The 27,370-nt window shown below is 43.7% G+C and overlaps 1 protein-coding gene across 3 annotated transcripts in view; it reads right to left on the reverse strand.

Moving 5' to 3' along the window:
- lpin2 (lipin 2) overlaps positions 1–27,370 on the reverse strand; it is a 45,571-nt gene that overhangs the window by 16,079 nt on the left and 2,122 nt on the right. Inside the window, exons 1-11 of one of the 3 annotated variants that reach the window (XM_083781172.1) lie at positions 23,506–23,630; positions 19,507–19,707; positions 13,198–13,293; positions 10,582–11,015; positions 9,281–9,394; positions 7,292–7,421; positions 5,108–5,603; positions 3,085–3,184; positions 2,654–2,850; positions 435–528; positions 178–247 (exon numbers count right to left, since the gene is read on the reverse strand). In XM_083781172.1, the coding sequence (XP_083637298.1) occupies positions 178–247; positions 435–528; positions 2,654–2,850; positions 3,085–3,184; positions 5,108–5,603; positions 7,292–7,421; positions 9,281–9,394; positions 10,582–11,015; positions 13,198–13,293; positions 19,507–19,707; positions 23,506–23,610 (2,037 nt within the window). In that variant the 5' untranslated portion in view covers positions 23,611–23,630. Of the gene's footprint in view, positions 1–177; positions 248–434; positions 529–2,653; positions 2,851–3,084; positions 3,185–5,107; positions 5,604–7,291; positions 7,422–9,280; positions 9,395–10,581; positions 11,016–13,197; positions 13,294–19,506; positions 19,708–20,453; positions 20,485–23,505; positions 23,631–27,370 lie in introns of those variants that run through there. The other 2 variants (XM_083781174.1, XM_083781173.1) reach the window with 2 other exon arrangements.

Here is a 27,370-nt window from a genome sequence, read left to right on the forward strand (position 1 = left end):
TTAGAGATGAAGAACATTTCAGAATATTGTCCATGTGCGTGCGTGCGTGTGTCGGGGGGCTATGGGTACTTGGGGTCCTTGGAATGGAAAAGTTAACTTTGAGAACCCCCGTGAAAACACACTGGGTTTTATCCATGCATTCTTATAACATAACAAGCGGTTAAGTATTGGAGTTACCTTTGGTAAATTCTTCTGAAATGCTTGCAGGCTTAGAATCAACGGAGCAGCAAGGGTCCAGTTATAGTATCTGAGGACAATAAACATGTTTGACATCAGGTCAAATATAAAACATATATATTTATATTTTTTTCTATAATTTTTATCCCACGATTTTGTAACCTATTTTTCACCCCTGTGTCAATTATCTAATGTGATAAAACAACATATTTCTAATCAAATCCTTTAATTGTAATTAGAAGAAATGGCCAACGTACCTGTTTCCTATCTTTACTACCAGATTGGGATTATCTATGATTGCTGGATTTTCAGAAAATTCATGATAGGTGATGAGATGCTCCATGAATTTCTCTGTGTAAAGGACAGCAGAGACAGAAAGACAGAAGGGAAGAACAACTGTTGTTTAAAGCACTGGTTTTCAACGTGTGGTCCTGGGGACCGCCAGAGGGTCCTGGGGAGAGTTGCAGGCCAGGGGATCCCTATAAGGTTTGATAGTTAGGATAAGGAACCATTCGTTCCATTTGTACACTCTCAGAGTTAAATTACAACAACGCAAGCTTTTAGACAGTGTTGGTTGTCCGAGAGATGAAAATGGTGCGGCATAGGGTTCCGTGGGCTAATTTACATCAAACTGGAAGTTGTTGAAATTTAAATGTGAAGAATCGCAAGGCTTTCTCCCATCAAATCGGCGACTGGTGGCTTCTGACGTGTATTAGCCTGTAATATACTTCAAAAGCTACCAGTCGCTGATTTGGTTTGTTTAACTAGGGAAACTATGCAACTATGCCAGGGGTTTTCAACTGATTATGAACCAGGGACCACCACCCTGACTGGGAATTAACCTGGGGACCACCACCCTGACTGAGAATTAACCTGGGGACCACCACCCTGACTGAGAATTAACCTGGGGACCACCACCCTGACTGAGAATTAACCTGGGGACCACCACCCTGACTGAGAATTAACCTGGGGACCACCACCCTGACTGAGAATTAACCTGGGGAACACCACCCTGACTGAGAATTAACCTGGGGACCACCACCCTGACTGAGAATTAACCTGGGGACCACCACCCTGACTGAGAATTAACCTGGGGACCACCACCCTGACTGAGAATTAACCTGGGGACCACCACCCTGACTGAGAATTAACCTGGGGACCACCACCCTGACTGAGAATTAACCTGGGGACCACCACCCTGACTGAGAATTAACCTGGGGACCACCACCCTGACCTGGGGACCATTGTTGTGTTGGGAGGGGGGATACCGTCGTGGTGTGGGGGAAAGAAATTAACCTTCCATATTAAACTCATGTTGCTGTTCATTGTAACTTACTATGAGTAAGCAGACACTTGCGGTTGATTATGGGCACATTTCTTTATAATGGTGACTCAACCAGGCAATCCTGAATCCGGTATTGTTTCCCTTGAGATTCTAACTCACTTTTCTGTGGAAGTTCAGAGTAGACTTCCCAGTAACTGATGACATCGACATAATTTGTCACCAGATCATTTACTGCATTGTTTCTCAACTTGTGGTCAATACAATAAATTCAAATATGAATCTTCACTTTCCTACATTACTAAATGCATGGTCAGGGACCACATGCAACACCTTCACGGACCACCAGTGGTCCACGGACCACCTGTTGAAAACCCATGAACTATGCAACTGCCTTCACTAGTTAATAGCCAAAGCAGCAGTGGACAAACTGTATACAAGCCAGAGCTGTGAACTTTACCTGTACGTGGCTGGTAACGCAATGCCAATTTTCCACCCTGCACAGAAGTACACAGTAAAATCTTTACACTTAATCTCTAGGGTCAACCCATTTAGACCCGAGGACGATTCTGCAAATGTCTTCTAAATTCTGACTGAAATTCCTGAAAAACCTCTTGTTTCTATATGTCAGTGGTTCTCAAACTATTTCACGTCAAGGAAGGTCAAAAATATATGAAATTGGCCGCCGACCCTCATCTGAAAATATGAGACGGTGCCGTCTCTATTAATATATACTGTAAGGTTCCCGCCCTGAAGGGTTAACATGGATGGATTTGACTGAGTACCAATTTCATTTCAGAGTACAGAATAAACTTTATTGTCATGTCACTGGTTTAAAAGAAATGTGTTGGTTTACACTACAGCAGTGGTTCCCAAACGTTTGACCCAAAAGAGACATTTGATGTCTCCCCAGGAAGGACCCAAAGTAGTGAAAATAGCTGATCTACAAGCTCACAACGGGGATACTACTTAGTTTTCTAATTGGAATTTCTTAGAATCTTTCAGATTTTTTTCATGAAATGACCCATTGAAACCCATTTTTTGGGGGGAATGATTTTTTTTATATACATTAAAAACAAAATGTAGGAAACAAAAATAAAAGGGACCCATAAAACTGTGTCCACGACCCATAAATGGGACCCGACCCACTGTTTGGGAAACTGTTTTATGGAAGTGCTATGGTGGCTGGTTCACCTTTGGATATTTCGGCGTTGTCGCTGAGCCCCCCGCAGAGCGACAGGGTGACGTCAGGGAGGTCGCTGGCCGAGTCCGACAGACACTCGGTGCCGCTGTCGGCCGCCGCGCTGCCCACCGACTGCGGCGACTGCGAGCCGGAGTGCATCTCAGAGTCCATCCAGTGTTTAGCAGCTGCCTCGGACGCCTCGGACTCACTGGGAGCGACACATCAAAACAGTCCATGTAATCAATACCAGTGATGTTTTCGTCGACTAAAACGAAGACGAAAAATGTTCGTCGACTACCTTTTTTCACTGACAAAAACTAAATGAAGCTTCAGTCCAAAGACTATGACTAAACTAAAATAGAAATTTGCTGCCAAAAACAACACTGATCAATGCAACGCATGCTCAATTTAAGCAACAATATGCATTGAATCTCTCACTTACCTCTTAGGAAAATAACGTGCAGCAACATCAGGTTCAAGTACATTGAGGTCGTCCAGGTATATGTCCTCTGGGCCCTGGTGCTGGCTCCTCTTTGGGACACCTGTATGCAACCAGAGAAGACATTTAACATCAGGTATATGTCCTCTGGGCCCTGGTGCTGGCTCCTCTTTGGGACACCTGTATGCAACCAGAGAAGACATTTAACATCAGGTATATGTCCTCTGGGCCCTGGTGCTGGCTGCTCTTTGGGACACCTGTATGCAACCAGAGAAGACATTTAACGTCAGAGCAGACAAACAAGAACTACCTAGTTAAATAGTCCTTGAATAAAAATAAAAAAAGAGGGAGATCTGGGCACTCTTAACCCATTCTGACCTGAGATCAGATTCTAAAAATGTCTTCTACATCCTGACAGTTTTCTGAAAAAGCTATGTTTCTATGTCGGTCGTTCTTCGATTTTTCAAAAATAGCAGATCTACAAGCTCATAGCGCGCCACCGAGTGGCGCGCTACGAGCTTGTAGGTCTGCTATTTTTAAAAAATTTCAATAGCTAAAGCATGACATAATGCTAACACTAAAAGGGGTTCCCGCACAATTAACCAAGTTAAAAGAGGGAGCAGCCTTTATTAAACCAACATGTTTCGACCACAAGCGGTCAGGGGGCTAAATGAATACAAAACAACAGACTCTCATTATATAGGGCTGGAAACAGGTGAGACCACCTAACAAAACGCATGTGGGTGCAGCACTTAAAACATAGCGTAATTTCCGGACTATAAGCCGCTACTTTTTTCCCCATGCTTTGAAACCCTGTGGCCTATACAGGTTTTTACAGCTAACGGCCACTAGGGGACCTTCTAAATCTATCTCTATAGCCGGCTTACTGTATAGTCCAGTGCGGCTTGTACATGTACACATTTGTTTGTTACCCTACATTGTGCTGGTGCAACCTGCCGCCGACCCAGCGACAGAACACAGAACCTGACCGAGGCGGACAGCACTAGTGTCTGTCTATACATTCACTGCACCGCACATGTCCTGAATTTAGTTATGCAGGATGTTGTCCACATCATCAAACAGTGGATTTCATGGTAGTTGTTCTCGTGACATGACAACACTGATCAGAAATTCACCAAAGCGACAAGCCTGGTTTAAGGAGTAGGGTACCAGATGAAACCTCTGTGCCTCGCGCGTTGGCCCGGGTCTCTGGTCTGAATACCACAGTGCAGCATCTCCTCTGACGGAGCCGTATTGGCAGAGCACTAGAAATGTTGTCTTTCGTGGGGGAGACCCAGTTTCGAATTTCAGGTAGGACATTAACGTTATGGATTGAAGCTTTAGCGCTTTATTATTCCTTTTAGTGGTGGGTTAAATTAATCGCCGTGGCAATATATCGATATATACTCCCAGACGATATGGGAATCAATACAGAGGCTGCTATATCGATTGTGTGGGCGATGCAGTTTTCACATAAAACACAAGGTGTAGGTGCAAATGCACAATTAAAGCCACAGGGTGTCTTTTAATTTAATTTAAAGATCTCTGTGGGCCTGAAAGTGTTTTATGGTATTTGTGTAATTATGCAATACTTAAAGGCTTTGCCTTTTGCTACAGAATAATAATAATAAGAGCTGCTCTTGTAGTAAATACATTATTTGGAACCAACGTATAATATCGTATATCGATATATATCGTACGGTGGCCTCTGTATTGTGATACGTATCAATAATGAGGTTACAGGCAATACCCACCACTAATTCCTATATCTACTGTATCCCGCACCCAACCCCCAACATAACAGTAATTAAAACCCATTTTAGTGTTAGCATTATGTCATGCTTTAGCTATTTAAAAATAGCAGATCTACAAGCTCATAGCGCGCCACCGAGTGGCGCGCTATGAGCTTGTAGGTCTGCTATTTTTTTTTAATCGAAGAACGACTGACATAGAAACATAGCTTTTTCAGAAAACTGTCATTTTTAGAATCAGAATGAGTTCATTAAAATGCAAAATTGGACAGCACCTTTCTTTTTGGATGGCGAGTCACTCTTGGAGTCCCCCATGTCCGTGGTCCCGTGAGCAGAAGGCTGTCCGAGGCTGTCCGTGGGGGTGGAGGTGGTCATGTTGGGGGGCAGGACGTCGTCCAGGGGCTCCGAGGGGGGGGTGACGGGGGGGACGGGACTGAGGGACGTCTCCATGGAGCCATCTGGCGTCATGGAGCCGTCGTCTGGCGTCATGGAGCCGTCGGGCGTCTGAAAGGCGCCCATGGACACGGGGGTGCGTGGCTCAGGCTTGACGATGGCACACTGCTGCACCGGGCTGGCATCCATCTGGCCCATCATGGAGTCCTCCATGTCCACCTCGTTCTCCATGGCCTCGGAGCTGAGGATGACGCGGAAGTGGGTGCTCTCCGACGGGGTGATGGTTATGGGTGCTAAGTGGGTGCTCTCCGGCGGGGTGATGGTGATGGGCCGGGGCGGCTCCTGTTGTCTCTCCTGCTGTCGCTCCTTCTTGGGGACCTGGAAAGGCGGTGTTTGGGTAACACATTGGCATATTTTTAATTCATCATTTTAACATTAATAGAAAGATCTGATGGTTTGAACAGATCATTCAAATGGACATGGCATCTATAATGTATTCTCTCGTTTTGCCACCAGATGGCAGGAACGCACTATTATGCCGATTTTGACAAAAATAGACGAATCTGGTCAAGTCACTTCCGGTTCAACGATCGATAACATCCGGTAGTATCTTAACCCCATGTCACTCGTTTGGCTGTCCGGAATGATAAGCTAATGCTACCTTTTTCATAACCAAGTCAAATTAAGGTCAAATCAACCCCAAAACATCGCAAAATATCAATTTTTTTACAGTGACGCACATAGAGATTTCGGCCGTTTTTTGGTAAATTACATCCAACATTAGCGAAATTAGCGAAAACATGCACATTTTTGCTTCGTTTAACCCCGATAACTGACATTGATTGACATTCCGTTAACGGTAGGTTTGTATTTTTAGCAATAATCCATTTTTTCCGTTAATTGTAGCCCAGGGGTTAATTAAACGTTCACTTTTAAACATACATACCGCATTGATTAGGATCAATACAGGCGCTGGGTGTGCTTTTAGGACTTTACAACAAAAACTGTATGTTTTTGGTCAAAACGGGTTGGTTGGTTTCTTTTCCCTTTTTGCTTCCTTTATGATGATGATTTCCAGTTTTTATCACTATAAGTGTATATTTGTTTGTCTCTAAATGTTATGATGAATTGAACAAGGTGGACACTCTTGTAAACAAGTCTAGTGCTTTATTGGTCTTCCACTCACAGTTAACAGTTTTTGTATTGCGTTGTGCTTGAAATGTACTGTAATTCTGCAAACTGTTAATAAATACTTCAAATCAATAAAAAAAAAGGAGCCTTCTGAGCTTTGACTCTTAAAACCCATTTTGGGCGGGAACCCCTTTTGGCGTTTTAGACATTATGTTATAATTTAGCTATTGAAAAATAGCAGATCTACAAGCTCATAGCGCGCCACCGAGTGGTGCGCTACGAGCTTAGTAGCTCTGCTATTGTTGAAAAATCGTGAAAATATTTATTTCAGAAAACCGGAGGATTTAGAAGATTTTTTTTAAATGTTGAGGTCAGGCGTAAATGGGTTTTAACCCATTTTAGGCGGGAACCCCTTTTGATGTTAGCATTACGTTTTGCTTTAGCTATTTAAAAATAGCAGATCTACAAGCTCATAAGGCGCCACCGAGTGGCGCGCTACAAGCTTGTAGGTCTGCTATTTTTGAAAAATCGAAGAACGACTGACATAGAAACATAGCTTTTTTCAGAAAACTGTCATTTTCAAACAGACAGTTTTAGAATCTGATCTCAGGTCAGAATGGGTTTTAACTTTTAACCCATTCTGACCGGGCACCCATTTTGGTGTTGGCATCATGTCGTGCTTTAGCTATTGAAAAATAGCAGATCTACAAGCTCATATCGCGCCACCGAGTGGCGCGATACGAGCTTGTAGGTCTGCTATTTTTGAAAAATCGAAGACACTTTTAGAATCTGATCTCAGGTCAGAATGGGTTAATAATGAAACTGTCAGGATGTAACAGACATTTTTAGAATCTGATCTCAGGTCAGAATGGGTTTTAAAACCATGCATCCATGGCCCATGAGGATCAGGGGGAGAGGGGGGGTGGGGGACTTACCCTGGTGGGTTCTGGGAACTCCCCCCAGGTCCACTGCATGTGGGACTCCGCTCGGAGCATGCTCTCCAGCGGCCTCACCAGCAGCTCTGAGTCACTCTTGGGAGAGAAAGCCTGAGACGACAAGCCATGACTGGAAGGGAAGACAAAAGGAAACGTGCTCAGCGATCAGTAACAAAGCAGATTGGCCCTGGAGATACGCCTTGCTCAGTGAACCATGTAACACGCCGTACCGTACCGATGTTCACTACTAATGCTGCCACAGTGGTCCCCCGAAGCCAAACTTGGTTATGCTTTGCAATTACCATGCATTTTGTTAATATCCAATGAAATAATCTGTTTCATGTACTTTGACAGCAGACCTGCATTTATATTTATTTTTGTTATCAAATGTATTTTTATTTTAAGACAAAACTCACAATAAGACACGTTAACAACATGAATGACTTAAAGAAAACAAAACACATATAAAACAACACATAACAGCAAAAGCAAGGAACACAAAAACAAACAATCCCACCCACCCCTCCCCCCCGAGACCAAAGATGCCACAAAATGTCATTACTCCTACTACTGTGCAATGGAAACAAAAAATAAATAAATAATAATAATAATAATAATAATAATGATTAAACCATGCCCTTAACCAAATCTGCAATACCAGACCAAATCTCAATGTTTTCCTCTTTTGCACCATGCAATCTTGCTGTAGACATCTCTAGATAAATGATATCCAGAAAGGTCAAAGCCCATTGGCGAAATGACAATGTATGAGGCGGTTTCCAGTGCGAAGCAACCATCTTCTTTGCGGCCGTTACGCCAGCAAAGAAGACACGAATACGGGTGTTATTTAATGGCAACTGGGATACATCATTTAATAAGAATAGAGATGGGGAGGGTGTAATGTTAACTTGTAGAATAGTCGAAAGGTTAGTAGCAACCAAATTCCAAAATGTGAGGACACTCGGACACTCCCACACCATAATTATGAAAGAATGTACCTATGGTGTTTGAAGTGCAGAAAGTGCAGTTGTGATTATTTAAAATCTGCATAGCACACAATCTACGGGGGGTTAAGTATGTCCTATGAACAACATTTAAATGAATTTCTGCATTTATATTTCATGTTGCGTCATGGTGGGTTGTTAAGGCAGCAATAAAGAAATTCCTTACATGCAACACATGCAGTACTTGGCTGTATAAAAAGGCGTTTCTGATTCAGCCTGGGACCGGCCGAATCAAGCCAGGCTATTTATGATTCTCTGAATCATTGTCAAGTTCAATCATTGTTTGTTTGACATGGCGGATTGTTTTTTCTGGTCAAAGTACAAGAACACGAATGAAAGGACATTAAAGACACAAAGACATTAATTACTAATAATGTGCAAACACAGTTACGGCTGGACCCAAATATCAGAATATTCAGACACTTGTTCGACAGGTTACTAGTATTCAAACATCATTTAAATATTCATCTCAAACACGTCACGTGAGCACATGGAGTGCATTGGCTTTCAATCCTATACCTTTTTAACGTGCCCCCAGTGGCTTGTGGGTGTTTGTGCTAGTGTAGTGTGGTAGCGGATGTATGATGTAGTTGTTCCCTTGGGCCAAATGGACATACGTAGTACTCTTTATAAATACTTAATTACAAAACAATATATATATATATATATATATATATATATATATATATATATATATATATATACATACACACAGACAAGTGTTATTTACATACTTCATTTATGAATGTCAAACTACTTCACAAGAACAACGTTGCATAGTTTATCAACTACAATAAAACAAAGTCGGTAGTTCCTGCTCATACACAGACAAGAGCTGCCAATGCAGCTTTGTGTTTTTAATGAGTTACGACGTAACTCATTAAACCATGAATGCTGGCCTCTGTGAGCATAATCTCGCCCACAAAGAGCCGGTTTTATTTTGTTTAACAAATGATGCGTTTGTGTGGTGCACCTCAAAACGTACCTGTCGGTTGTGGACCAATCACAGTCGCCATCAGAATACGGATAACTGCCCAGGGTGTGTCTGGCCGCAGGTAGTTTGGGGTCGATGTCCCACATGGGGTTCATGGACAGGGACCTAAAATTGGGCGTACAGGATCCATTAGTGAGCTTGACCTCCAATTCACAAGTGAACAGGAACTAATGAACCCATTTCTCCTGCTCTTTTGGAGGAAATGACTCCTACCTCCTGACATTTTAAATGAGAAAAAGAGGTTGCACATCTGCAATGATTTTCCAGCGGAGCGCTAGACCCAAATCCAGTATACATCAAAAAGTTAGGAATTAAAAATAATCCAAAAAAGGTCACACATCCAAAATTTTAATAAATTGCGGACAAAGTACTCACAAAAACACCTGCTAAAGCTATTACTAGTGAGAAAAACCATGAGTGTGGGCGGGGCCCTGGCAACCGTACATAGCAACCGGAGCGGTAAAAAAAAAGAAAGACAGCGAGGCAATTCTATAGCGATATCAAACACCTTAAGACGAGCCTGCTCGTCATCTGTATCCAGCACCAGGTATAGGACAGGTATACTCGCAGTGGCCGGCCCCAAACTCTGGAACTGTTTTCCCCTACACATTAAGTCTGCCCGCTACTTAGAGGCTTTTAAGTCTTTGCTTAAAATAAAACACATCTCTTCTCCCTGGCTTTCAATGTTGTTTGACCCAATTAATCTGTCTAAATACTTCGATGTTTTTACTATGCCATTTGTGTTGATTGTATGCTTGTTTTATGATCGTGTATAGCACTTTGGTTGACCTGGTCTACGTAAATGTGCTCTATAAATAAAGTTTGATTTGATTTGATTTAATTTGATTTGATTTGATTTGATTTGATTTGATTTGATCTCATGATATTTAGTCGACTAAAACTAGACTACTAAACTAAACGCCAAAACATTCCAGGTGACTAAAATGTGAGTCAAACTAAATGAAAACTATTCAAGGGACCGAATAAAACTAAAATCTAAATTTGCGGTAACAACACTGTTTACTCGTCATACAGATCCAACGTGTTTGTTAACCCATTTTTGGCGGGAACCCCTTTTGGTGTTAGCATTATGTTACGCTTTAGCCATTGAAAATAGCAGATCTACAAGCTCATAGCGCGCCACCGAGTGGCGCGCTATGAGCTTGTAGGTCTGCTATTTTTGAAAAAAATCGAAGAACGACTGACATAGAAACATAGCTTTTTCAGAAAACTGTCATTTTCAAACAGACATTTTGTAGAATCTGATCTCAGGTCAGAATGGGTTAACTGACCTTGAGGCGGGCGGCGCCGCGACCTCCTCGTCGGAGCTCAGCTCCAACTCAAAGATGTCCTCGACCGGCCCGGGGGGAGCAGCGGTCGGCACTACGACGGCGGCGGGCGGTGCGTTAGCAGCGATAGCATTAGCATTAGCAGCAGCGGCTGCAGCAGCAGCAGCGGCGGCGAGGGCCGCCATGGGCGGCGTCAGCTCCTCTCGTCTCGGGTCTCCCTTGTGCTTCTTCCGCCGTCTCTTCTTCTTCTTGGTGGCCACGGTGCTGGGGGCGGGGGCCTCGGGGGGGTCCTCCTCCTCCGGGTCGGCCAGGTCGTCCAGGTCCATGGAGGCTCCGTGGGGGTGTGTCCCCAACCCCCGGCGCTCCACCTCGGAGATCCAGAACATGTGACCCTCGGTGGGGATCGGGGACGTGGCCAGGTGGGCGGGGACGATCTGCTGGAAGAGGCAAAGTGGCGCTCGTGACTTGGGCTAGGCAGTTATGTCCATAGATATTAAACAACATTGATGCCTCATTGGCTGCTGCAGTTCGTTGGTAACCTGCTGCCAGATGGGGGCGGTATTGGGTAACCATGTTCCCCAACACAGCTTCCATCTGGCATCTCTCAGGGAGTTCAGCTAACACCAATCCGTTTCGTACCGAACCAATCAGCGTGAGCTAAGGGCGGGATATGTGCGAAGCTATATAGACACGTCAATATGATTGGTTGCGTTTGCACGCCCACACGGTGATAGACAGACGGTCCCATCCAATCATCTACCAAGTATCTTTTTTTTTTTTTTAAGATATTTTTTTGCGGCTTACGCCTTTTTATTGATTTTTGAAGGGACAGACAGTAGGCTGACAGGAAACGGGAGAGAGATGGGGGGGATGACATGCAGTAAAGGCCGTGTCGGGTCCGGGAGTCGAACCCGCGGCACACTGCGACTGGATTACCAGTCCGGTGCCCAGACCGTTACGCTACGGCCTGGGCATCTACCAAGTATCTTGAAAAAAAGGAACAGCCCCGTCATCGAATTTGCTTCCGCGATCCCAGATCCCAATAAGCTGTGAAACAAATTTGTGTAGCAAGCTTCTTGGATCTGGCAGCGTCAGGTTAGTTCGTTGGAGCCATGTGTGTTGAGGGCGGAAGAATTTACACTGGTACGCCGGAAGAGTGGACGGCACGCTACGTCGCGCTGTCACTCAAGTGACTACTGGCCAATCACAGCGCATCTTATCCGGGACTTATCAGACCCGAACATGCGCTCTGTGACGCACTCTCATGCTTCCGCGGGGCGTCGCTCGCAAAGGAATCTCGGGAACTTTTTGCCCTCCCTTGAGCACATACGCTCCAGAGCCGAAAGGGGCGTCTACCTTTAAATGTCTATGGTTCCTTCCTGGACTACAATTCCCATAATGCTTTGGTGCACTGCTCCTCCTTGTGAATAGGTGGAGGGCTGTCTTACTGAGACAACATGTAGTTCAGGAAGTAAGTGAGCCCAGTGTCTATGACATCAGAGACTGGGCTCACTGCTAAAATCTAAAATATCTAAAACCACATATTACACATAAAGACCCCCAGGAAATTGTTCTAAATCTTCTCAACGTCATTAACATGTATTTTTGTCCCTTTAAGAAAACTGCAACTTTCTTGTGAATCTACTTTAGCCTGCGAGGCCTGTTGAAAAAATAAACATATATTATAAAGCATGGAGAAAGCTATTGAAAAATAACAGATCTACAAGCTCATAGTGCGCCAACGAGTGGCGCGCTACGAGCTTGTAGGTCTGCTATTTTTTTTAAATGGAAGAACGATTGACATAGAAACACAGCGTTTTCAGAAAACTGTCAGGATGTAGAAAAAGACATTTTTAGAATCTGATCTCAGGTCAAATTAAAGACATTTTGAGAAAACATCAAGACATGAAATACAGACATTTGGTCCCATAAATATAAATAGCATACGACTCTCAATATGGTGATGGTCCCTAAAGCAGAAATGTATGATTGTCGCGTTGAGCTGCGGCGACAGTTTGAGACATTTCCCCTCGAGACGGTTTAGAATGGTAAATCACAGTCACAAGACAACTGCATAACAATGGATTAATTATCTGCTGCAGACAAAAAAAATGCCAGGGGGTTAAAAGGGTTCTATGTTTCCACATAAAGACGGCTGCAGGCTATGAGATGAGCGAAGCCATCCCGTGATACTGTGTCAGACTGAGATTTGTGTGCAACACAAATAAATGCCAAAGCTGGTATGTTTTTGTGTGAGGAAAGGACAAGAAAAGCTATGCGTTCCAAAAATAACAGCCCTAGCCCCAGCCTGAAGTAGGGTGCTGCGTTATAACAAAGCCAGGGTTACACAATGTTTGAAGAAGAATGTCTGAAAAACGTGTTTAAAGAGGTGTTGAGAGTCTAGAGCACTCGGTTACACATCTTTCAAAACAAATCTGCTTGAATGTCTCATATTGTGAAGTCTCATATTTTACTTCTAATCCAGTGTGTACATTTCTAATTAGCCAACATCACTTATAATAAGGAGGACGGTATCAATTTGTTTTAAACTCGCGCTCTGTTTGTTTTAGAATAGTATCCGACTATCCCACACAAATAAAGAGTAGGCCAGATGCTTACATTCTGCTCTTCAATCTCCTGGACAAAAAAGGCCTCTCCATTGTCCCCCAGCTTCATGTGCAGATCCACAGGCTCTCCATTCACCTCAATGTCAATCTGGAAAGAATCACGTGGAAGAGAGGCATTAGTACATTAAGGACAAACGTTTATTTATTTCAAGGATCCCCAGTTTGATATCCATCTACTACTACTACTACTACTTCTACTACAGTATCAATCATTTAGCAACTATCTGACATTTAGATTGAGACCTCATGGAACACCCTCGAGGACCCCTGAGGGAGTCCCAGACCACACAATGAAAACATGTGTACTACTGTGTATAAAACCATAGTTTTTTTGAGTAAACTGTCCAACATCAAATTAGAATCTGCAGATATGATTTGTTTGGGGATTTCATAAAACGTTATATTTGTGAACCGACTATGCAGCACATCTACATATTTCATATTTCTTCCACGTTGTTTTAAGGCCGTGTAGATTATAGATTGTATCCAACATCCCGTCTCCTCTCTTGATAACTTAAAGAAGAGAATCTGGCCCAGTGAGTGGGCTTGTTGTGTTTCCCACAGCCCTGATAACTTAAGAAGAGAATCTCGCCCAGTGAGTGGGCTTGTGTTTCCCACAGCCTGCCAACAGAACATGGCTTATAATATGTCTGCCATACAATTCCCCAGCGGACAGACAAGGCCCTTCAGAAACCTGACACCACCAAAGCAAAAAAATCCAGGTCACGTCTGCCACGGCTAATACGAGTAGAGGAAAGGGGGTTAAGGAGGGAGAATTTTGCCTTATCCAGTCTGTCAACCTGCAGACATCCACAACTGGTGGGTTTTTCTCACAGAAATCCGTTTGCTACCGTGCTCTGCTGGCTGGGGCCAACTCTTTCGAGTCTTTTCCCCTTTGCTGATGTCTTTTATTGCCCGTGTCGGTTTTGAGCAAAGCCACAAGCCTTGGCAGTTGGCAGTGGCCCCCCATCCCCCTACCCTTGGTTGGTGTTGCCAGGGGGATTTTAGTGTGGTGAATGATGGCTGGGAATTTCAATGTCCCAACTGATAATGGACCAGAATAATAAAGAGGTCTTTGCCCATTTAACTCAATGACGGGTTAGATCCACTTGACTGACTGTGCCGTGGGTTTTTGGGCCAACAACAACAGCCTGCTGGTATTCTCCACATCCGGGCTTTCACAGACCCGTTTCTGCTCCACAGTGATGGGCAGTTCCACTTAGAGCACATTCCCGACACTGTACCACTTACTTTTTTCAATAAGGCAAAATGCTTTTTTGCGATAGAATTGATAGAACACCTTTTGGTGTTTTAAGCATTCTGTTCTAATTCAGCTATTGAAAAATAGCAGATCTACAAGCTCATAGCGCGCCACCGAGTGGCGCGCTACGAGCTTGTAGGTCTGCTATTTTTGAAAAGTCGTCAAAATATGTGCCACAAATCTTTGAATATATTTTTCAGAGTGAACATTTTTAACTAAAATATTGGCTTCTGGGGGGTCCCTCCCTGGAACTACATATTTTGAGATGGGGGTCCGTGGCCCAATAGAGATAATTCTGGGGGTTCTTGACATGAAAAAGGTTGAGCACCACTGACATAGAAACATGGGTTTTTCAGAAAGAAATTAGGATTTAGAAGCCTTTTTTTCATCGACCTCAGTCCAAAATGGGTTAAATCCTGACTGTGGATACAAATAGAATCCCAGGTGCGTACCAGAGGAAAACATTTAACGTAGACAAAAAGAGACCGCACGCTGGCTGAAAATCAGAAAATGTATTTCGATTACCACCGAGGTGACATTTCGAGCACTTGATACAACATGATCAGATCCAGTGGGCCTTCCCCATTTTGCTGTATGACTCGCTCTTATCATCTCATTCTGGCCAATCACAATTTGCCTCCTGACTTTTGTCTTTAATATTTGTGTTTACATGTTTTTGTTAAATGTTTGCGTTTACACAAACCCTCAAAGCTGGACATAGGAGGGGCTAAATTCTACCAGCCATATATGGCAAACAGTGCCTGGTATTTTGCTGGTGACTGTATGATGTTAATTTCTGTGAATTAACGATTTAATTTATTTTTCCTCTATAATAATAAGTTAATCATCATTGGTATTCAATTTGTCTTCGTTTCATTCATCAATGGTTAGTTATGACTCCATAGTAGCCATCTGCAATCTGTGGGTGCTGAATAGGAAGGATCAATGCTTAGTAATGCAAGAAATATATAGATAAACCTTTTCTACTGCTCAAACCCAGACTGGATTAGACGAGCGGTTTCGAACGCTATCTCCGTCTTTAATATCTGTCATCAGCCCTTATCAACACCATTCAATGCAGTCACTATGGACCTTTCCACATACTGACGTTAACTGGGGACAGGGAGGAACTCCTTATATGGTCAGCACACTCTATAGTAGGGAGGATTATAGGTTGATGACATTAGAAGCCGACGTTCCGAAAACAATCTCAGTGACACATACTGAACGTGACTGTTGAAAAACAGTGCATTCTGAGCCAGCCCACACCACCCCTTTCTCATTCTGAGCCCCCCACACCACCCCTCTCTCATTCTGAGCCCCACACCACCCCTTTCTCATTCTGAGCCCACACCACCCCTCTCTCATTCTGAGTCCACACCACCCCTCTCTCATTCTGAGCCCACACCACCCCTCTCTCATTCTGAGCCCCACACCACCCCTCTCTCATTCTGAGTCCACACCACCCCTCTCTCATTCTGAGCCCCACACCACCCCTCTCTCATTCTGAGTCCACACCACCCCTCTCTCATTCTGAGCCCACACCACCCCCCTCTCATTCTGAGCCCACACCACCCCCCTCTCATTCTGAGCCCCACACCACCCCTCTCTCATTCTGAGCCCACACCACCCCTCTCTCATTCTGAGCCCCACACCACCCCTCTCTCATTCTGAACCCACCCACCACCCCTCTCTCATTCTGAGCCCCACACCACCCCTCTCTCATTCTGAGCCCCACACCACCCCTTTCTCATTCTGAGCCCCACACCACCCCTCTCTCATTCTGAGCCCACACCACCCCTCTCTCATTCTGAGCCCCACACCACCCCTCTCTCATTCTGAGTCCACACCACCCCTCTCTCATTCTGAGCCCCACACCACCCCCCTCTCATTCTGAGCCCCACACCACCCCTCTCTCATTCTGAGCCCCACACCACCCCCCTCTCATTCTGAGCCCCACACCACCCCCCTCTCATTCTGAGCCCCACACCACCCCTCTCTCATTCTGAGCCCCACACCACCCCTTTCCCATTCCCCTCTGCATCTCTCCACATACACAAGACTAACCTGTTGCCATAACAACCAGGCATTTTAATCCTTCAGATGAAGACGTTGTAACATCTACTCTCCCCCACAAGTGTACTGTAGTGCAAGGGGTTCTCAACGTTTTTGGCTGGGGACCCCCTCCCCTCCCCACCACCAATACAAACTGACTGCAAAAAAATAACCTTAATAACATATCATAAATATCAGTATCATAAATTAATACTGAAACCAGATATAATCATTAACCCATTCTGACCTGAGATCAGATTCATACGAGGTTTCCACTGGACACACACTGGTCTGATGAACCCATTCTGACCTGAGGTCAGATTCTAAAAATGTCAGTCGCTCTTCGATTTTTCAAAAATAGCAGACCTACAAGCTCGTATCGCGCCACTCGGTGGCGCGATATGAGCTTGTAGATCTGCTATTTTTAAATAGCTAAAGCATAACATGATGCTGACACCAAAATGGGTGCCCGGTCAGAATGGGTTAATAACATATCATAAATATCATAACAATATCAATATCATAAATGAATACTGAAACCAGATATAATCATTAAGGAAAGTTCATGCATGTTGTATGTACTACTACTACTGTGTACTATGTAAACTCTGAATTTCCATTTTCCAGCTATTCAGTTGCAAAAAAATATAAAACAAAATATTTTGCGGAACAGCCAAAATAATGTGGCGACCCCCCCCCCCCCCCCCCCCGAGGGGTCGCGAGTCGCGACCCACGGGTTGAGAACCCCCTGCTGTAGCGTACGCCATCTCCGGTACGCAATAAAATACTGACAGTTAATTTCTCTGAGAGTGTAAATATTTACAGATGCATTTTTTTTACACTTTAACTTAAATCATTTAACTCTCCGAGATTGTAAAATCCTGCCAAATACTCTTCAGTGTTAATTATTAAACAATCACGATTGATTTGGCAGTCAACACACGTATAAAACACAGTGGCGTGCACAGATAGACACTAGGCGACACTGCCCTTTTAGCAATTTTGCTAAAAAAAATAATAATAATAATAATATTTTCTTTCTTAATTTGTAGTGTGTGGACCATGCGGTGACATTGATCAAATCTTGATAAAAAATGCTTCTACTATATTATTTAGGCCCCCACAATCTAAAGCTATGTTTCTATGTCAGTGGTTCTTCGATAAAAATAAATAAATAGCAGACCTACAAGCTCGTAGCGCGCCACTCGGTGGCGCACTACGAGCTTGTAGATCTGCTATTTTTCAATAGCTAAAGCACCAAAATGGGTTCCCGCCCCAAAATGCGCTGCACAAGGTGCCCTTTTTTTCCACTTGAGCACCTGCCCCTCTAAATGTCTGTGCACGCCACTGATAAAACACATGAGAGTTCTTGAAGAGAGAAACAGCACAGGACAGTCCATGGGACATCTGATATTGCTGTACTGAGAACAAGCCGTAGTGCAGGCCAGGGATACTCAAATAGCTGAACCTGTGGGGCCACAATAAAAATGGCAAGGGGCCCGTTGATAAAATGACAACAAGTGCAATGGTTTGGCGTTGCCATTTTCTCTGTCTGTCTGCCTGCTATCAAGTGTGGTACAAAATGAGAGATAGCTGAGCATATAAACTCTCTTTCAATTGCTTCACAAAGTCATTCATGACTTGGCCCACATTCAACAACACAAATGGCTTTCCATGAAATAAACTTTCCATGAAATAGATTACCAGTACCCAGCTTTCTGTGGGTTTAGCAACCAAGAGGTTCGAGTATCACTGCCGTAGTATATAGAATTACTGTAGGAGGGAAAATTGTGATTCATGATGAAAACATATATTTAAAAAAAAAAGCATATGGCTCATGATTGTTAATGTATTTTACCTATTCTTGGAATTATGTACAAAGTTTTACATTTTGTCGCTATAGCATCAGATATGCTTTCTGCCTTTCACCACATAAAGAAAGTGAGTAATCTGTGAAAAGGCGAGATTATGATCTCCAACAGCCCTGCCTATACATGTAGTGTAGGTCCAGGATCTCTGGGATATGCACTCCGCATCATTCCAAGCAGCAGCAGAGGCAAAGGACTGCCATGGCAAAGGAAATAGAAGAGGCTAAAAATAGCCACACTACTGCTCCTACACCATGATTAATGGAGTCTTATCTGCCGTCGGGGGAACGAAATAGTAGCCAGCTCGTTTAAACAAAGAGTGGAGATAAAGAACATCTATTTTTCTGTGAACTGAGAGGACATTCCCTGTAAGAGCAAACACACGGGTAACGGTTTATCCATACTTTCTGGAATCATGACAGATTTAAATCCTAACTTTTGTTGAGGGCTGAGGCCCATTTTCTCCTTATATGGAGCATTCCACCACCGCTATTCAAGACTTATTTTGCCAGGAGGTGCATTCCACGGTCCACCACAGCCATTCAAGTATTTTCTTTTTGCCAGGTGCGAACTTTTGCGAAGAAGCCTGGCCTACATTTGCACATTAGTGAGTGAACCAACAAAAGAACGTGGGAAACTAACAGAAACAAGTCATTTTCTTTCTTTTTTCTTCTTTCTTTTTTAATGGTGTGTCTCTGTAGGAGGTGATCTGTCTTGAAGAGGGTCTATGTGTGTGTGTGTGTGTGTGTGTGTGTGTGTGTGTGTGTGCTTGTTTGACTGGGGCTAATCTTGCAAACGCAGTGTGTTGGACCGATCAGTGTCGAAGGTCTTGTGCACGCTGCAAATGGCAACATCCATCCATGTTTTTCCCCTCACGTGTTTAATATTTTTTCTGAAAATGTTGCTTTAATTTTATAATAATTTTATTAATTTATAACAATAATAAATGGAAGTTGGGGTCAGATAGGACTGAAACCTTGCAGAAATGTGGTGCAAGTCATACGTAGATACGTTAGATAAAAGTATCCAGAAAGTCCACTCATTGATCTTCTCAAATGAGCGAAAAGACGGACAAATAACAGAACCGCCGGAAAAAAAGAAAATAGTCTCAACTCACCACTTTCTCTTTGGAGCGCAGCACGCCCAGCTTGCCGAAGCGCACGTGGAACGGCGAGCAATGGAACGTTCCGTCGCTCTGCTGGACCACCACCACGTCGATGCAGCCCGACAGCGTGGCCTGGTTGATGCCTTTGTACAGTTCTTTGACCGTCACCAGCACCTGGCCCGCCAGCTGGCCCACGTAGTTCATGGTCTCTGCCTGGAAGAGAGGGGAGAGGAGGAGAGAGGGTGAGGAACTGCCTGAAGAAACTACACGTAATTCATGGTCTCTGCCTGGAAGAGAGGGGAGAGGAGGAGAGAGGGTGAGGAACTGCCTGAAGAAACTACACGTAACTCATGGTCTCTGCCTGGAAGAGAGGGGAGAGGAGGAGAGAGGGTGAGGAACTGCCTGAAGAGACCAGATTCTACACGTAACTCATGGTCTCTGCCTGGAATAGAGGGGAGAGAGAGATGGTGAGGAACTGCCAGTGCCGCCTTCTGACCTCCTTAAGACCTGACTCTGAGACCAGGTTCTACAAAAAGTCTATGTTTCTATATCAGTTGTGCTCAAACGTTTTCATGTCATGAACCCCTAGAATTATGTATGTACTTGGCCACGACCTCCATCTTAAAATATGACCCCCAGATGCTAATATTTGAGTTAAAAACATTCGCTGTGAAAGAATACATATTAAAGGTTTTGCACACATTAATGATTTTTCTAAAATAGCAGATCTACAAGCTCATAGCGTGGCACCGAGTGCCACGCTATGAGCTTGTACGTCTGCAATTTTTCAACAGCTAAAGTTTAAAACAAAGTGGTTAAAAGCTAAGGTGACAAGAGGGTTAAGTCTGAGGACCAGATAACTTTAGCGTATATCAGTGAAGCAATCCTACACAACTTCTCCTTTTGGTCTTCTTTTACCGGTAGTTCTCTAACTTCGATGGTCAACAAACAGAACTCACTCTCTTGCGCACGATTCTCGTAACCGTGATATCTCTCTCTCTTTCTCTCCCTCTCTCTCCTAAAGTATCTGCTATTCCTCCGGTGTAAAAAGTGGGACTGCCTGGCGCCCGGTGTTGGCTTTCGCTTCTCCTCTTGCTCTCTGGCAGCCCATGTACCCGGCCGCTCGCTTGACGTTAATTATCTCCCAACCTGCATTGCAGACTGCCAGCGTGGCACGGTCACCAAGGCCCTGTGTGCCTCCAGAACAATATCACTGACACAAAACCCCCGTTGAGAATGAGGATACACCCCCCCCCCCACCCCCCCCCCCCCCCCATACACACACACACACACACACACACACACACACTGAGGACCCTCTGTCCTTCTGCCTTTTAGAACGGATGACTTCCTGTTTACATTCTGATCGCCTGACGCCTGTTAAGGACGGTTCTCAGAAAAGCATGACTGTGTACAGTCCAGTCAGTGTGGCTCTGCCGTTGCATTGGCAAGGCTTCCAACTCAAACAAGGCTTGGGCTTTCCTGAATATATTTTGAGGCTGAACACACCCAGCATGTGGCCTAAATCTATCTATCTCATTATATATATATATATATATATATATATATATAAAACCTGAGATACCGTAACTGCCTCACTAAAAAGAGCCGTCTTATCAAAATTACAATTCTAAAGCCTACAACTACAGTTGTAGCCTACAGCCTACAGCCATTTACCTAACTTAACTGCTTCTATGGGGTCAGGCTAGTAAAGAAACATGGAAGTGCATAACTCAAATGTTAATTTAGCCAAACAAAAGAAAGAAGGCCATGGTCAACGTAGGTCATGGACTGGTTCAGCAGGCGCAGTAAGTAGTAAACAGTTCCCCAGTTACATCACTAGGTTTATGCAACGTGAATGGATCCATATCTCTAACTGACCTTTTGTTCTGAGTCTAGCCGAGGGACCAGTGGTGGGAAGCGAGAGGGTTGGAAATGAAGGGCGACATTGTGCAAGGTTGACACATATAGACAACAACAACAACAACAACAGGGGGAATTGTTTAGTTGAGTAAACTAACGACAACTAAGGCAGCCCCTTCACATTCACAACAACATTCCTTTAACTGCGAAGTTGAGCCCTATTCAAAAGTTAAAGAAATCTACAAGCTCACAAATACCTATAATACTGCGACCACATGTGAGCTCGCAGATGTTTTATTTATTAATTATTCATGTCACATTTTTGCCTAATAGGTTATATACACCGTCTAAAATAGAGACGCCAGGAAGTGGTTGAAATATTTTGGCTATAACAAATTATTGTTGCTCTCGGTCTCAATCACTCACAGAGATCAAGAGAGAACGAGAGACATATTATGGTAAACTTGAGCGAGCCGTCTAAACTCTAAACCACCATTTTGATTGTGGTTTAGTCGCTTTGATGTGGATTCATCCGTCAACAAGAGGAAGCCCTCAGCTCTTTCTAAGAACTCTAGCCCACAGATTACACACACACACACACACACACACACACACACAGACAGGGGGAGGACGCAAATGAGAATGAAGTTGAACACAGATTACTGAGACTGCACTAACCGGCGAGGGAAACTCACATTGTGCTGTACAGTAACTACTACAACACTGTTTGTACAATCTCAGATCCAAACATCAACCTACGGTATATACTGTAAGTGTAAACTGTCAAGAGACGGGGACAAAAGAACCAGTGAAGCGTACAGTAAATCCATGGTGGCACAGAATCAAGACTTGTCTAAATAAGTTCATCACACTGAAGTCGGCGTCCTTACCCTCCGTGTGGAGCGAGTGGGGAGCGACATTATCTCTTCTCTCCTCCGCAAAACCAAAATGACAGTTCTCGATGAAACACACGCTTTCCTTCTATCTGACGGTTTCTGCCCAGAAACGGCATAATAAAGACTCATGTACCTGTTGCATAATACTGTATCTCTGGAGGACATTGTTATCTATAGCTATTAACAGTGTTATGCTGCAACGTACAGTAAGAAGCCATAATGTTGCAACGTTATGATATATGATTACATAACCAGTGAGGATGTTTGCATTGTGTATGAGTCACATCTCCTGCCACGTGACTTCCCATTTTAGTCTTTATTAACCAATTGTTTCAGGACAGGTTCGATTCATCCCAGCCAATTAATCACCCTTAATACCTCCTGCTACGTTTGACATAAACTTGTTTAGGCAGCGAAAGGCTGATCAAAGTTTCAAACCCTACCGCGCACTCAGATCATCCAAAGCAGAGAAGCTGGAGGTACCTTCACTAAAAACGCCGGGACAACGCTACACGCGTCCCAAACTCTTCTCCCTTCTGGCTCCAAAACTATGGACTGCACTTCCCATTACAATCAGAACTGCAGCCTCACTCCCAATCTTCCGCCGTAGTCTGAAAACCCACCTCTTCAGACTCCATCATGGCCCGTAGCACTTACCCTAGCCCCTTAGATAGAACTTTATGTAGACAAAACTTATGCATACTATTTTATGTGGTAGTTATAGCACTTTATAGTATATATGTATAGTTTCATTATATAGATATTCCACTGTTACGCTTTAGCTTACGCATGTTTCATGATAACTACTTTTTATGTATGTGATGTATGCTTTTAGTTTTTGCTTATTGTAAATCACTCTGGATTAAGAGCGTCTGCTAAATGCCTAAATTGTAAAATTGTAAATTGTAAATTGAAAGGTTCTTGTTAAAATCCATTAAATTACCCAGAACCATTAGTAGGCAAAATGGAGCGGCAAAATACAACTGTATCTCTATAACAATGTCAGCAGTCATTTCTACATAAATGAAACACAGACACAAAAGGTCACAAACAAACTATCCATGTGCAGCTAAAGGGATGAGCATCAAAACAGCCTAGGGGGCAAACATAAGATCCACAGACACATCTCATCCTCCTAGCAGCATTCACCACCCCTGGGCTTGATTCTCCATAATGAGCCCAGCCACCTGTCTAAACCAAGCACCATGTGGTAGACCCCCACAGAGACACCTGTCAATCCTTCCAGACTCACCAGGGACCAGGAGGACCTGAGGGACAAGGACTCTGTTGAATCGTTGTCTGTTGAATCGTACTCCCGGAGGCCCTCCATGTCCCCCCAGGACCGTAGCCTCTTCATCACTGCTGGACGCGGGAGCAACTCCTGACCACTGTGACCAACAACCGGCACCGATTATCTCGTCCACACTTCTTCAGGAGGACAGTACTCCACAGGTAACAAAGTCTTCTTCTTGTCAAAGACCATCCTCCTGTCATCTTAGCCTCCATGTCAAATAATGACTAATCAATCAGTAAAATAAGCCCGTCCCCAGGCGTAAAGCAAACACAATCACACAGTGAAAACTGCCACACATGACTCATGACTCCCACGGAAAACACCGTCATAAATAGTATAATATATAATGTTTTTTCTCTGTCGGGGGGCCCAATTCCTCTGGAGGGGAGGTGGGCTGGGCGTTGGTGAAAATGTTTTCAAGGGGGAGTGGTTGGGTTGGTGTTTATAACCAATGGGCTAAAAGGACACATGGTCTTCATCCAATCCCGGCGGGCCTTGTAAGGTGGTCGGCCCTGCCCCGGGACGGTGCATGACTGATAAGAGACATCCAGTTCCTGTGAAGGCCGACGAAACCCAACGTTCTCCCCCTGATAAGGGAGCAACGAGCTCAATGAAGCAGCATGGGGGTGTTATGGAAAGGACCAAGGAGGAGTAGGAAGACATGAATGAAAGCGCCCTTCTTAATCTTGAATCACGTGCAGTTCTGTGGTCGCCATGTGCCCCTCGTTTCTGTGTAGATGATTAATCCAGTAGTAGAAGGTGTGCTCATTGGCTGCCAGCCACAGCGAATGAGATACTAACTACACTGCACTGCACTTCAAAACAATCAGGGTCCATCTACACTACAGTCAGTGGTGGAAAAAGTACTTGCATGTTACTTTTTGTACTTTAGTAAAAGTATAAAGATTCGTATTAAACTAATTAAAGTACCAAAAGTAGAAAGTACTCATTATGCAGAGTTTTCAAATGTATACAATTATTTTGAAAAATTGCAGATCTACAAGCTCACAATACATCCGTCCTTGTAGATCGCCTATTTTCAAAAGGGCTGACATGTACTGTATATAAAGGCTGAAGTGGTCAATACATGTTTTATAATAATAATCAAAATTCCAATAAAGAAGTACAATATTTGTCTCTGAGAGAGATGTAGTGGAGTATAAGTAAAAGTACTGAAATTACTCCTGTAAAGTAAAATAATACATCAAAACTGTACTTAAACCCTAACCCTAAACACGGGTGATTTTCACCCGGACGATAATATGTTTTGTAATTTTCATCATGTTGATGATGTCTGAGGTGGGCGGGACTTTCAGTACCTTCATGATGCTCAGTGACATCATAGAAGGGAGGTTTGTTTTCCTGCCCACATCCCTGGTTTTTTTCTACAGGCAGGTGTTCGGGTGAATGTCACCCATGTTTAGTGATAAGAGTGTGAGATAGAGAAAAATCCCATACACCCACAATGGACTTTTTGTTTTCTCCACTTGACCATTCTCACATGTCCCAGGAATGGGTGGACCAAAGTTCCCAGCTTCATTTACATTTTTTTTTAGGAATATCTTTTAAATAATATGCACGTTTTTCACAGATTTCGCCCCACTATGATAGGGCCTGTTTTGTTGTGTGTGAAAAGTTATGATGAAATATTAAAGAAGAGTAGCTACAAGTTACCATGTATTGGTGTACTTGAATATATTTTGATGAGAAATATGTTTTATGGAATACTTTCACATTGGGTAAAATATACCTGCGTTTAGTAATGGTGTAACTTTTTTTTTTTTTGTGTTCTAGTAGGGTTTATGCAATACTACACACCAATGCAAAGTAGTCGCAACTCCTTGCAACTCTTTGCAACCGCTATTGGGCATAATGGTTGCATGCAACTACATGCAACAACACGCAACCGTTTGGTTGCGAGGAGTTGCATGGTGAATCATTGGTGTGGTTTCTGGTTTGGGGCCTAAATTCCTTTACACCAGTCTGTCCATCACTACTGCGCAGTCTAACACAGAATGTCCACAATCAGTGAGCATCCAAACCCACACTACAACCGGACATGTGTTCACTGTAGTAAACAGTTTAAAGTCTATTGTATTATGGCATGCCAAGGCTGTAATCTTCCTGCTCATCGGTCTACAATGGAATAACATAATACAAGATGTCTTGTCTTGTGTTTTCCCACCATGGAAATACAAGACAGACATCTTTCAGTGTCATATCCATACAGAATCCTGACGGATGAGTGACACTGTATAGTTGGAGCAGTGCGATGAATCCAGGCACTGTTTCCCCCATGTCTGTGACTCTGTGACCAGGCCACCCACCACCGCAGTAGCTGCCTGCCTGCCCTGCATATCTCTCTCTCCTTGGCTCTGATCCTAAAAATGAATTCCAGGAATAAACATAACACACGTGGCCTTATCTGTCCTAGTGTCCACTAAGCAGTTAGGTAAACAACTCGTAAACAACTCATTAGAACAACAGAATGTACAAGTCACAAGTCAGATTACAACTAGATTAGAGCTGATCACATTATCCTTTTATTACCGGACATGCAGGTAGGTAGTGGTACTACAAGAGGGCAGGTACAACAACAACTGTATTGTGTACTGTACTTTAACAGCCAATCAATATATTGGAGCAGCACAATGACAAACCAGCCGTGGCCAGAATCAACATGTCAAGCCTGATGTAATTTAACTCGTAAATCTGGTGCTCTAGTCTGTACTTCCTGGTGTCAACAATCCACTGACTGTGCAGTATTTTTGTTTTGCTCTGATGGCATAGTTCCTGTGTGTTTTTTTATGTAAAGCACATCGAATTGCCTTGTTGATCAAATGTGCTGCTGCTACACTATTAATAAACTTGCCTTGCCTGTGACTGTACACAGATTGATATGACATTACACGCCATCAAGAAGTAGGTCAAAATGAATAGACTATTGACCATTGCTTTTAAATTGGAATAAATGTGGGGGAAATAAAACGCACATCATACGGTTACTTTCAAATTCAGTAATAGCCTCGTTACAGTTACACGCTCTTAGTCAGGAGTTAGTTTAACCCATTCTGAACGGGCACCCATTTTGGTGTCGGCATCATGTCGTGCTTTAGCTATTTAAAAATAGCAGATCTACAAGCTCATATCGCGCCACCGAGTGGCGCGATACGAGCTTGTAGGTCTGCTATTTTTTGAAAAATCGAAGAACGACTGACATTTTTAGAATCTGATCTCAGGTCAGAACGGGTTCATCAGACCAGTGTGTCCAGTGGAACCTCGTATGAATCTGATCTCAGGTCAGAATGAGTTAATCAAAAAGTGTCAACAGATACTGGTCATGGACATGGTATGGTCTGAACAGCCTCTAGGCGTGTCTCTGCCTGACAGCCTGAAGCAAATTTGTTTCCTTGCCACTCTGGATTTGGAACAACACTCAGGTTGGTTTAGGCCTGGTACTAATTCCGGCAACCTTAACAGATTGTGGAGGGCAGAAATACTAGCGTGAAATCAAACACTGTTGGTGTATTCATCCGACAACATGTACACATATCAACTAACCTATACATGTGGGGACTTCCCCAGGGTAGTGGCGTGTCCCCAGATGACAGTGAAGTGACAATTTAACCCATTCTGACCTGAGATCAGATTCATACGAGGTTTCCACTGGACACACATCGATTTAAAAAAAATAGCAGACCTACAAGCTTGTATCGCGCCACTCGGTGGCGCGATATGAGCTTGTAGATCTGCTATTTTTCAATAGCTAAAGCATAACATGATGCCAACACCAAAATGGGTGCCCGGTCAGAATGGGTTAAGG

This window comes from Protomyctophum parallelum (genome assembly GCF_964188405.1).
Source record: "Protomyctophum parallelum genome assembly, chromosome: 14".
NCBI lineage: Eukaryota > Metazoa > Chordata > Actinopteri > Myctophiformes > Myctophidae > Protomyctophum > Protomyctophum parallelum.